The sequence below is a fragment of the Amphibalanus amphitrite genome, unplaced genomic scaffold, assembly GCF_019059575.1.
Source record: "Amphibalanus amphitrite isolate SeventyFive unplaced genomic scaffold, NRLGWU_Aamphi_draft 000081F_arrow, whole genome shotgun sequence".
NCBI classification, from domain to species: Eukaryota; Metazoa; Arthropoda; class Thecostraca; order Balanomorpha; family Balanidae; genus Amphibalanus; species Amphibalanus amphitrite.
The window spans coordinates 214974-228380 of record NW_024881577.1 but is presented as its reverse complement, the minus strand read 5'-3'; the positions used below and the strand labels follow the sequence as shown (position 1 = coordinate 228380).

Below are 13407 nucleotides of genomic sequence, written 5' to 3'. Positions count from 1 at the left end.
CTGTCCTTTAAGTTACTAAGTTACTAATGTTATTGGGTTAGCCTATTTCCAACTGTAGTTTAGTTGCCCAATATACAACATAAGGAACATCTGGGGCGTGGTTTATTGGTCGACAGAGCTTCTAGAAATATCCGGCAAGGGCTGCTGCTTCTCGTATGCTCATGGCATTGTCATTAAATCGCTTGACTTGCTTTGTTCCGATATCGAAAGAATAATGGTGAAAAGCTGACTTGCGTATGCATACGTTCTTTGGGACTAAGCTCATTTAGCTTCTTTGCTGCACATTCCACCCTGCTAAAGACTTATTAGCATGAGACGGACTTGATAACTTGACCACAGTTTTTGTTAAAAGAAATGAGACGTGAACAATGTATCGTATACTCTGATTCAATATTGACGCGTTTAGCCATATTAACCCGCGCCAGGCCGGAGAGGGGGTGTTTGAACACCCCCTGCGGTTTTTCGCAGATATTTCAAAAACGGCGGCGCACCGTGCCGCCGTTTTTGGCACACCTGTTTGTGCATCTTTTCCGCACATGTTGTGAAAATTTTAGACCCAGGTCGCCTTAGGTCAGGTCACCAGGTCACGCCAAGTGACCTCACCTAAAAAAAAGAATGCTCGTCATAGCTACACCGACTGAACGATTGCCTTGAAACTTTAAGCGATTGATTAGAGCAACATTATCTATAAAATGTATATCTTGGAATTTTGATATCGGTGACCTAAGGTCAGGTCAATTTTACGACCTCTCCATTATAAGTCAATGGGAGAAAATTGAAAAGCGTCTGTTTTGCACGAACGCTATTCTAGACACTCTCAAACATCGAGATGTAGGTAAAATTGATACACTGAACCGGAAAATGGCAACTGTGACCCCTCGTTATGTCCCCGAGGTCATCTCAGGTCACGAACAGAATCTAACAGTTTTTCGCTAATAACTTCTGATAGAGGTGTGCTAGAGCGATAGAAATGCCTTAGATGTGTTCGGCTCGACGTTGCGGATCGACTGATATGCAACATGGCCTTTTCCGGTCAGGTCATGACGTTGACCTGAGGTCAAATGTTCAAGCTGACCTTTCAAGGTTAAATTATAGTTCATTCGACGCGTCTCGACGAGAGAAACACGATGCTGGCAAAAGTAATGTCATGCTCTTTTGAGTCAAAAGTTATTGCCGAAAAAAACACTTTTCGTAAAAACGGCTATTTTTGGAGTTTTTGCCCTCTGGAGGCTATACCGTTGACCTGAGGTCAAATCTGAGAACAACACTCAGAAAGGTCTGTAAAAGGGCTATCGAATGCGCTTTTCCGCGGCGCTGTAGCTCTATCGGTTCCCGAGATAGCCTTCGGCAGTTTCCAAAATTTTGAAATAGTCAACATTTTACCTTTGGTGACCTCCTGACGTTTGACCTGACCCAAAAAAATGACCGAAGTGTTTTCGTCCTTATTTTGGACGTTCTTTCGATTGCCGCTTACCGCGTGTCGCTACGTGGCCCAGGAGCCGAGTTAGAAGGTTGGGGGGTGTTCAGACACCCCCGGCCCAGCGCGGAATCTCGGAGCACCGGCCCGGCGCGGGTTAACCCGCGCCCTGGTGTGGGTCTGAGCCACCTTCGCCCTGGTGGGGGGGGGGGCCAAAATGACCCCCCCCGTCTAACTCGAAAACGAAGAGGGCTAGGAAGACGCGGAAAAAAGCAAACGAAAGCCCATAACAAGTACGTTCGAAAGTATTTCGGTCATTTTTTCGCTAAGGTCAATATTGAGGTCGCTAGAGGTCATCATAGATCAAATTTCAGTGTTTTCGGTGTTGCCGGACATATTCCGCTGTAGCTCGGAAACTAGAAGAGCTAGAGAGCCGCGGAAAAAAGCAATCGATAGCTCTTTTCAAGCTCTTTCGCCAAGGTTCGTCAGATTTGACCTCAGCTCAACGGTTTGGCCTACAGAGGTCATGCAAGGTCAACTTGGCAAATTTCGTTGAAAATGTTTTTAACTATAGCATGCATTCACGAGAAAATAGAGAAACGATTCATGCACCATCGTGCTTGGCTCGTCGAGACGCGTCGAATGATATATAGTTTGACCTCGAAAGGTCATTTTGAAAATTTGACCTCAGGTCAAGGTCATGACCTTACCGAAATAGGTCATGCTGCATATCATTCGATCCGCATTGACGAGACAAACACGATAAACGTCGAACGGAGTCTCTATCTCTATTCAATAACAAGTAAGTGCAGAAAAACCGCTGGTGACCTCTGGTGACCAGGGAGATGACCTAGCGTGACCTCAGCGAGGTCACAAGCAAATGGTTTCACATGGGCTGTGATTTGCTGACCCAAGACACTTCAATAACGAAATATAGGAACAATCACGCCCGATTTAGCTGAAAAACAACTACTTTTCGATTCTCCCATTGACTTATAATGGGGAGCAGCGATGACCTGACCTGACCTTAGGTCACATTTATAAAAAATCCGAGATAGCCATTTTGTAGAGCTGGGTGACATCTTCAAGTACTGTAAATTTTACATCGATCGGATAAAAGCTGTGCCTTTGAGAGAGCTTTGAACTTTTTTAGAGGTGGTGTCAGTTTTGGTGACCTTGTGACCTGACCTGACCTGACCCGAACCCCCCAAAAAAGGACATGATGTAAAAATGTTGAATAAACAGCTATACAAAGTTTCAGGGCGCTAACTCAAGTGGTTTCTGAGTTATTGCTGAAAAACCACAGGGGGGGGCCAAAATGGCCCCCCCCCACCAGGGCGAAGGTTAATGTTACCGTTTCTACCACGTCCGGTATTAGAAATAATGCTTGTGGAAGATTTTAAAATTGAATTTCTCAGACACACAAAACAGCATTAGGGCGTGCATGTAAGCTTGTTTTTACTGCAGCAAGTCATGTTTCTCGCCTAGTCTGAAGCCCAGTGCAGCTGAGGATGTTTTGTTGGTAGCGTTCGACTGATTGAAATTGATGTGATTTTCGTGTTTACGTCTCGAGCATTACAACGTCCCAAGGGAAATTCAGTTAGCTCTACACTACGTAAGTACCTGCGGCCTCGAACATGACTTACTTGGCAATGTTCGCGCCTTGCTAATGGAGCAACTGCCTTACCTCTCTAGATTTATTCTAAGCGATGGAGTAACTATTTCTAATTGGTTTGAATTGTATGACCGATTGGTGGATACTTCTGCTTTTGGATGCAGTATTTAGACCTTGGCCGTTCATTAAGCCATAGACGGCTATACGTGTTGGGTTCAGAACCAAAAGTAATCGATTTTACCCAATCTATGTCTGAACGGGGACTCCTAATTTTCGAGCGGGCTAAAATACCTGAATCTCTTTTGACTGAATAGCTTGTTACCAATATTAATTTAATGCATTAAGGTCTTGTCTTTGATTCAAACTTTGAAAACCGATTACACCCCTGGGGATATTGCTAAAAGCCATCACCACCTACCTTTGCTGCTACACAAGAATACGGCTCGTCGAAAAGACTCCAAACTTTTGGCTTCAAAGTTTGCCAGCAGGAAAGTTTTCCAGCCATGTAGTCCTCTTCGAAGCCGAATTTTCTGGCGATCTCCTCCTCGGACGGGTGTTCCGAATCCAAGTCGAGCTTGTCCAGAATCGCCAACGTTGTCTGCAATCGGACCGATGAAATTTTTAGTGTACGTACCTATGTGAAGTAGTGATTATAGGGGTTTTGCGCTGCTTACAATAGAGGTGTTGACTGTGGTGCAGGCAGGAAGGGGGGGGGGGGCTGAGGGAGTGAGGAGATTCTGCATGGATGTTTATAGCATTTAGTGTTTGATTGATATAGGTCATCCATATCTGGCTCTCCCTGTGTTTGGTGTAAGTCATCATTACCTGTGTGTCTCTGTGTTTGGTGTAGGTCATCCAGCAGCAGGGCTCCACCTGATTCGAGTCGAGGCCCCAGAACTCCAGCTCTTCCTCGAATAGTGGGCCGCACACGTTGGTCGGGTAGTGCAGCTTCCCCGTCCTGTCAGCAGCAGCGGGCCGCACGGGGCTCAGCGGTGCCGAGGAAAAACACTCAGGGGCGGCGCCGAACTCCGGCTCGGCGACAATGAACCCCGCATTTACGGCGCCGCGGCCTTTCCGTCCCGCTGGGGAATGGGTAATGAACCCCGGTTACGGTCTATGAACATTCCTCGTAAATGAAAACATAGTGCTACACCCCGCGGCGGGAAACGCCACTCGCACCTCTGAGCTAGCTGTGTTCAGGAATACGGAATATCGCAACTGGATGTTACACCACATAAAATAGGTTGTCCGCTTTCAGCAAGCTAACCAGCGTGCCAGTGCTACTTTGAATTAGGGAAAACAGGCGTCAAAAGTGATTATTTGAACATGTTGATTGACTGCAATCACATTTACTTGAGCTCAATCAACACTCAAATTATCGTAACTCGTAACCGAATTCGAACATTATAATCTAACCCTTTTCGACACCTACAAGTAAAATTGTTTCCAATTTCGTCTTATCTGCAATGGACAAGACGTACCAATGAAGAAGTTTGAAGCTTCTGGTCAATTCAGCTTGTCTAGGGCCCTTTCACTCGCACCATCGACTCGCCAACAGCAATTTACATTTCAGTTCATCTCAACTCGACACGCATTCCATCAAGAATACAATTTGATTCTGACTTCATGCTTCTGTGAATCCTAGCGGCCGCCAAGATTCACAATCGTCTAGCTTCACGCCCCACTAATCCAGTTGGGCCTTGATGACATGACTATCTTTGGCACCATCTTCACGGTAATGTGACATGCATGGTTTCCCCGAACTTCAGCGCGTGGACGGCCGGCCTAAAATAGTCGCAACTGCAGATCTGAGGCAGTCTCAATTCCTAGCTTCGTCGGCCGATCCGCAGCATTAATGGGCTTTAAACGAGTCATTAGACGCGCGGTATCTGGCGCCCACACGCGGGCACGTGCCGGTGGGGTCATTACCGTGGCATTGCCCGGCCGAGTCGGAGATGACATCAGAAACTCGGCCGCCGCAACGTGGGAACGCCTCATTAAGGGTCGCTGGATTAAGCTGCCCTTAATGGAACTGAGCCAGGGAATTCAGTTACAGATTGCGCCCATTCTGAGAAACACGTCCAACTCTTGGCAATACAGGGGCGCCGTACAGATGGAACAAGTAGTAATGGTGAAACACTTAGAAGACACTCGGCGCAATGCTGGAGGATTTTGAGCCCTAGCAAGTTTTCTAATCTTGCGAATCACTCCATGTGCTCTGTTCGTGACATTCAGCGATGAGCGAACCTTCAGAAAAGTAGCAGACGTTATCACGTTATTGTTGATCGAGAAGGTAATCCGAGATGTTATTTTCGATTATCCGACCTCTGACTTGCTACATCCCTATTGCCTACAATTAATTTTGATACTAAGTAACAAATACGACAACTTTGGCATAGTTTTTATTGCATCATGTTGGGAGTGACGTGGTGTTATCTTTTGATGATTTTGTTACGGAGCGAGCGAAGCGAGCGGAGTCTTTCCTTAGATTAACGGAAATTTCTGAGTATGAGCGGCCTGCCGGCCGGCCGGCCGGCCGTGCGGACGCTTTTGCGAGGCTTATATCTCAGCAACCACTTGACCGATTTACATGCGGTAATTTTTGTAGGGTAGCTTCATTCCTTCTACCAAGTATTGGACTATTCCTGATGCATGTGGGTGACCCCTTATGCACGTGCCACGTGCAAAACGAAGAGGTGTCAGTTTTGTAATTGTTGCAATATCTCGGTAACTACTTGGCCGATTGCGCTGAAAGTTGGCATGTAGGTAGGCACCCACTAGGCACTGCATATCCATGAGTTGGGGTGCTGCTGCACGTGCGCACGTGCAGGGGTCGTTTCCAGATCTCGAGAACGGCTCGACTGATTGCGCTCAAATTTGGTACACAGTTAGGGACCGGTTAGTAGGGTGCCGTGCACAAGTCAGTTGGGACCCATTTTGCACGTGCGCACGTGCAAGGTGCCGCTTCCAGATCTCGAGAACGGCTGGGCCGATTGTGCTCAAATTTGGCACATCGCTAGTGACCGGTTAGTAGGGTGCCGTGCACAAGTCAGTTGGAGGTACCCCCTCGAAATTTCGCACGTGCAAGGCCCACCCTCTCGCTCGCTCCGTTAGTCGCGCCAAAAGGCGTTATACTGGTGTTACTCTTTAAAAATGTATCAGGCTTTCTACCCTGGTGGATACTGGGGCCATCTGAGGCATACCTAAGCCTGTGCAGCGTGCAAATGTCATACAAGAGGATGTTTACTCGATATGAAAAGAAGGCTACTTTTTATCTAAAATGTTTCTTTGAACTGCAAACCATATGACACAGCAAACTGCAATAATGTTAGAAATGTAATATTTTTAGTATTATGACCCTACAGCGTTCAGCACCGCCTTTCTGGACACCTTTCTACACTCACCGGTAATAGTTGAGGATCTGCGCGAACACGCCCGGGTGCCGGTCGAAGAAGAACTCGTTGAGCACGGGGTCGAAGTTGGCGAGCGCCTCGGTCAGCCGGGACAGCCGCGTGGCCGGGATCTTCTTCAGCGTGGCCTTGTACGTCTCGAACCGGATGCCGCCCACGTTGAGGATTATGCGGTTCTCCCCGTCCATGGTCCAGGCTCCTATAAAAAAGAACACTGGTGATATGCAAAGTGAACGTCACTTATCACATACTGGCGTCACATACAAGGCCAACGTCACTTAGTTGGTAATTATTGGGTCCTAGAACTTCCAGATCTGGTGCAGTGGCATGCTACCGGTCGTCTGAAAGTGCTTCAATATGTCGGTTGGGAAGTGAGAAACTGGATGAGATCGATGTTTTGAAATAACTTGTTCATTTGCTGTATAGATATGGCTTTATATAAGGCGTACAATGCTTGATAGCTATTGTAAGCTCGATTGTATGTTTCTTTAAATTTGTATTTTATCACGATTTGGATATTTTGTAACATCAATCACGATATTCATTTAATAAAACATTGATTAAAACGGCCGAATTATCCAGTAGCGGCGGAACACTTTCAATTAAGGGGGGGGGGGGGCACTGCCGACTTTTGGTCCCATTCTTTCCATGCAACGCCCACAGGGCTAATGTTAAAATGCCAAAATCAAAGGGGGCACGGTGCCCCGGTGCCCTCCCCGTTCCGCCGCCTATGGAATTATCTGAAGCTGGTGGCACCTTTTTCTTGTATCTATTGTGTCAGTCATATGCATATTTATTGAAAAATAGCACATTGCTTTGTAAATTCGTCTGTATAGCGTAGCGTCCGAAGTATCAACAAGAAGGGATTGCGCCGGGCAGGTGGTGCGGTGTCTGCCCTGACAGCGGCGGAGCAGATGGTGCGGTGTCTGCCCTGACGGCGGCGGAGCAGATGGTGCGGTGTCTGCCCTGACAGCGGCGGAGCAGATGCAGGTCTCCTCAGCGACAACTGCGAAAGCTCATCTTTACATGATGTCAAGGACTCGAATGTTTGCTTCACCTTGTTGCCAAGAAGACGGGTCCACCCTCCTTCCCGCATCGGCAGGGACTGGGGCCTCCCCACACGGCGACAGCAGGCCCGATACGCGGATACCCCGAGGGCCTGCCACTGAGCCGAGGCGGCCTTCCGGGCCTGCATCCGACGCTAAAAGCCCGTTGAATGGGGTAGCTACATCAGCGATCGACGACCGCGGGTGTCGCTCCTGGCTGTGGTGTAAGTGTGTCGCTCCTGGCGGTGTATGCGTATGTGTGTGTATAGGGGGGGGGGGGTGAAGGACCCCTCTCAGAGCTGCTGGTCACAGATAGATGATTTATGTGGGAAAATCGAGGCGATGTGTGCAGTGCCGTACAGTTAGGTCATAATTTGTGAGAAGGTTAGGCGAGGTTGGGACCGCATAAAAGCCATCTTACTACATTCGTTTCATCAGTAGCTACTCAACGTCAATGCTTTTGAAAATATGTAGTCTCATGGAAAAAAACTTGTAGGTGCAACCTATGCTATGTGCAACGTGTTTTTATGACTTGGCTTACCCTTTGAATGTGCCTTCTTAGTAAAGAAAAAAATCGAAGTCTTTGACATCACATAATAATGATTATATTTTGCGTACAATAATTTGCATTGCTACTTACCTACTCCACTCAGTAGGTATTCGTATTAGGCCTATTGTCTAATGTTTCATCTTATATTTCATATTTTTTTTTTTTAATAACAATAGTATTCAGCTTCTGACATCGTTTCACACGCAAAGATAAGAAGAGAGACAACAGAATAAACTGATCGCCTAGTGACTCCCAGCATCCTACACACTTTTACAATCCTTTTTAGCTAGACCGGTCAAATGCTTCAGCCAACCCTGCCCACTTCTTTTCATGGTCACATAATTTTCCCCTTTTAAGCGCTATGTGTTTTTCCGTGATCATATCCCTTTTCAATATAGTTAATAAAATGTCAACAGAAAGTAGGTATTTACCAGCAATCATCGTTTTGCCTACGATGATGATATGATTAATAGCCAGCAATTCATCATTTCCTAGAATTATCATTTTCAAGTTAAAAAAAGACATGTTTCGAACTAAGCCTACGTTCCTCAGATATGTTTCAACGTCCTTCCAAAATGCTCTGACCAATGGACAAAACCAGAATCTGTGCATTATAGTATCAATACATCGCGTACATCTGTCACATCTATACGATACTGTTATGCCCATTTGGTAAAGTAAACGTTTTGTTGCCACAATTTTCGTTAAAATTTTGTATTGTAGTGTTCGATATTTAACCGAAATTAGTCTAAGATTTGCTTCATATACTTTCAACCAGTCAATCTGTCCCATCTCTTGCTCCCAACCCAACTCCCAACTGTTTTTACTTCCCTTGTGTTTATGATGTAGAAGTGTGTTATAAATATACTTACTGCCTTTTTTCTGACTAATGATTTGGGTGAATAATAGGATATGCTTCCTTTACTTTACCTTGTCTGTTTTTCCATTCAACAGGCAGACTATGTACCAGACCTAGATAATCTATTATTGTCCCTTTCAGATCATAAGTAACTTTTGCTTCCTCAAAGGACATTATTTCTCCATTGTCCCTTAATAGGTCATTGATGTAAACTATTCCTTTTTGCCTCCATGCTTTTATTTCATAGTTTCTAAATTTTGTATGATTTGAAAACCACACGGAGTGTCGATTAACATCTTCTATGTCCACCATGATGCTCTGATCATATTTTGCCATTGCTCGTACAACATCTGTCCAAAATTTATTGGACATATTTCTTCCCATTTCCAATAATGAATCTGCATTGCGCTCCCAGATAAACTGGAATCGTGCTATTTCTTGCCTAAACAACTTGCACCAGTCATGATTACCCATGATTTCTCTCCTCACCCATGTAACTTTCAGGGCGGTATCGTACGTGTCAACATCTACCATATTACACCCTCCCTTTAAATGATCTCTATAAATACTACTTCTTTTCAACCGATCAACTTTTCCGTTCCAAATGAACTGGAATAATGTCGCTTTCAACTTTTTCATAAACTCCTCTGGCGGACTGGGGAGTGCTGTAAGTATATGTGTCAAAATCGGTAGCAAAAACGTCTTGATGATTATGATTTTACCACCCAGCGACAAATTGCGTCTATTCCAGCTGGCAATAATTGCACTAATTCTCGTTAGCTTGCTGCCATAGTTTTCTTCCACTGATTGAGTCTCGTCATTAGCAAAAATGATTCCCAGAACCAGAAGTTTCTTTGTCCATCTTAAAGCCAAATCCGAACAAATTGGCTCTCTTGTTTCTGCATCCTTACCTACCCAAAACGCCTGGGTCTTCTTAATATTAGGTTTTAATCCGGAGTATTTAGCGAAGATTCCTAAGTCTTCGAATAAAACCCTACAACTATTCACGCTACCATCTAAGTAGCACATCACATCGTCCGCGTAAGCAGACATCTTGATTTCCAAATCACCTACTCTGACTCCAGAAATATTTCTGTTTTGTTTAATTCTTTGAAGCAATGCGTTCATTACAATCACAAAAATATATGGGCTAAGAGGGTCTCCTTGTCTACATGATCTTCCTAGCTTTATCCGTTTTGATATATGTCCATTATAAACAATCAATGAGGCAGCCTCTGAAGAAAGCGTATCGAACCACCGAATACAAAATGCAGGGAAGTTTAACTTCTTCAACATTATGCGAATGAAGTCCCAGTTAACTGAGTTAAAGGCATCCTGAATATCCAAGCTAAGAAATAAAGCACTTCTCTATGTACTATTTAAATGATGAATAAGGTCATATGTAAGTCTAGTGTTGTCACCAATAAATCTGCCCTGTATAAAACCCGTTTGTTCATGACCAATAACATCTGGTAAGACCTTCTTTATTCTATTTGCTACTACAGATGCAACTATCTTATAGCTCGAATTTAGTAACGTTATCGGCCGATATGATTTTATCTCATCTTTAGGCTTCAGAGGTTTTGGAATGAGTGTTACAATTCCCTCAGTTAAAGACGTTGGTAGCCTACCATTTTCATAGCTTTCCATTACCATTCTATGGAAAAAAAGTTTTAAGTCTTTCCAAAATAGCTTATAAAATTCTGCTGGAAATCCATCTGTTCCCGGCGCCTTATTATTCGACATTCCTTTTAAGGAATCTGTAAGGTCCTGAAGCGTCACCGGTCTATTCAATTCCTTAAACTGTATTTGTGAGAGCTGTTCCATATGTAGATCATCTACAAATTTCTCCGCCTCTGTGCAATCAATGGGCTGTTCAGTAAATAACTCAGAAAAATGTTGAACTAATATATCCATTATTTCTGTTTGTTTCGTTCTCCGCTCATTATTTGCATCACACAGACAAGCAATGTTTTTATTAACATAATTTCTTTTTTCACACCCCAAGAAGTATGCTGTCGATTTCTCACCTTCCTCGTACCAGCGAGCCCTGCTTCGTGTCACAATACCCTCCATTTTTATTTTCCTAAGGCCCTCTAATTTTTCCCTACAGACTGATAGTCTTGACTGTACTTCGTCGGACGGCTCGCCTTCTTCATGATCTCCCAATCTTTGAATTTCCTTAATTACTTTGAACTCTTCTTCTACTAACTTCCTACGTCTATGAATTGAATAGGAAATCGTTTCAGTACGCATGTTCAGAATCAGAGCTTCCCAAAATGCACTCCAGCTGATCATCACCTCAACTTCTGTTGGTTTTTCTCTGACAAAAGTAACTGAATAAACTGGAAGAGCATAAATTAAAATCGTGTCCCTTATTGTCTTTTCTATTAATTGTACATATTCTCGATCCATTAGCAAAGATGTGTTCATTTTATAGAACCCTTTCCCCCTCTTTTGCTCTGTCAGGTTCAGTTCCATTGTAATTATAGAATGGTCGCTTCGATAACCTGGAATGATATCAACATCTGTTACCATTGGCATGAGGGATTCTGACGTAAGAAAGTAGTCTAATCTTGCACACTTTCTAACAGGATTGCCTACTCTCCAAGTAAACTTCTGCCTTTCACCCTTAATTTCTCTGTAAATGTCGATCAAATCACTACGATTCATGATGTTTTTTACTGCATCAGTGGCCTTTTTATTATGCTGTTGGGAATAATTAAGGGCATCTATCGAAAAATTTAAAGTGATATTTAAATCTCCACCCCAAATAAATGGCACGTCTTTCTCTCCTTTCATTTTTTCGCATATATCCCACACGTTAATAAAAAAATGGGGATCATCTATATTTGGGCCATATGTATTCACTAATATAACTTCAAGCTGATCATTAATCACCACACTTGCAATGATATAATTTCCGAATTCATCAATGCGTATGTCGTTGTATTTCAAATCCACTGACCTCGATAAAATTGCCACCCCTCTCGAATTCTGTGAAAACCCTGCTATTTTTGCGTCTCCGCCCCACATATTGCGGAAGTAATTTTGCCTTTCTGGTTTGCAATGTATATCTTGTAAAAGACATATGTTGAAATCACTCTGGCGTAGGTAATTCAAAACATCTCTTCTTTTCTCAAACGTTCCCAATCCCCTACAGTTAAAGGAACATATTTTTACTTCACCCATCCGACTTTAAATATAAATCCTTGTGACCATGAAAACAAGTGAGCTGTTACTGTCCGTAGCTGGGATCTCCCATTTCTCTCTGCCTGTTCTTGATGCATATGTACACCACACATCCAATCAATAACACTGCACGAAACAAGGCATGCAATTCCGCACCAGAAGTGCCATAAACGATTTGCACACGGTTTGAATAACACGACACATACATAGCCAATATCTAAACTTAATGCCTCCCAGAACAAAATAAACCAGAAGCCTACAATCGCATCTCCGGGTAGGTGAGCCTTTCCTCCGCTTCGGCGAAGTCCCTTTCCCGCATTCCCGTATGACCCCCCACCTGATGTTTTACCCCCTACCGGCAGAACGCCTCCCAGCTGACCCATTTTTCTTGACATACCTACTCTAACCTTTAATCACACTTGCTATGCTTTGCAGATACAGATACAAATTGGCGGATGTCCCCCCCAAAACGCCGACGGACGCCGCCCGCAGGTACCTGATTCTCGGCGGGACGCTCTTCCTCCCTCAAGACGTGGCTCGTCTGGTCCGTGCGTGGTTCAACGGAAACGGACCGCCGCCCACCAGCCGCAGGCTCCGGTTCAGGGCGGCGGTTCTCAGCGTCCTCCGGTGTCGTCCGTCCCTGACTCGGTCCGCCGTCATTGTAGCCCGATCCTGTGGTCTCCGTCGTCGGTCCTGCGGTCTCCATCGCCGGTCCTGCAGTCTCCACTGTCGGTATCTCCGTCTGGGCTGGATCTGCCGCTCCGTCATCGTCCCGGTATTGTGACAGGCGCTGTGTCTGGCTGCCCGCCGGCTCCCTTGACCACTCCGCTTCCCGCGATCTGGTGTTTCCAGTGGCGCCGGCGCGCTGGTTCTGGTGCTCTGGGGAGCCGTTCTGGTCTCGAGGCTCCGACATGATTTGGATCAGTCGCTCCAGCGCAGCCGGAGAACGGATCGGCCGAGGACGGTCGCCCCGTTCTACCACCACGAATGAGATGCCTTCTCGCGTGAAGACGGTGCTGATTTGGCGCCTTCTTTTCAGCTGTGTCAGATATTGAAAGATGCTCTGCCTGAGTGGAGAGAGGCATTCATTTATGTATAGTCCGCTGCCCCGGAGCCTGGTTTTGTTTCTGACGAGGAAATATCGGTCAGAACCAGCGCCGACAGCGTTGAACCGGACGCGGATGAGCTTCTCCTCCCGGTACATCTCCTCCACCTGCCTCATGTCCATGGTGTAATCCATCAACTCCTGAAGCATTGCATTCAGGAGCTTTGCCGGGTCTTCACCGCGTCCGCGACCAGCCGCCGACCTCCGTGGGAC

At 45.3% G+C, this 13407-nt stretch overlaps 1 protein-coding gene across 1 annotated transcript in view; it reads right to left on the bottom strand.

The window, feature by feature from the left end:
- LOC122379589 (potassium voltage-gated channel protein Shaw-like) overlaps window positions 1-12667 on the bottom strand; it is a 43755-nt gene extending 31088 nt beyond the window's left edge. The window contains exons 1-4 of the mRNA XM_043361904.1: window positions 12586-12667; window positions 6437-6641; window positions 3858-3990; window positions 3451-3630 (exon numbers count right to left, since the gene is read on the bottom strand). Coding sequence (XP_043217839.1) covers window positions 3451-3630; window positions 3858-3990; window positions 6437-6630 — 507 coding nt within the window. The 5' untranslated portion in view covers window positions 6631-6641; window positions 12586-12667. The remainder of the gene's footprint in view (window positions 1-3450; window positions 3631-3857; window positions 3991-6436; window positions 6642-12585) is intronic.
- Window positions 12668-13407: the final 740 nt, after the last annotated feature.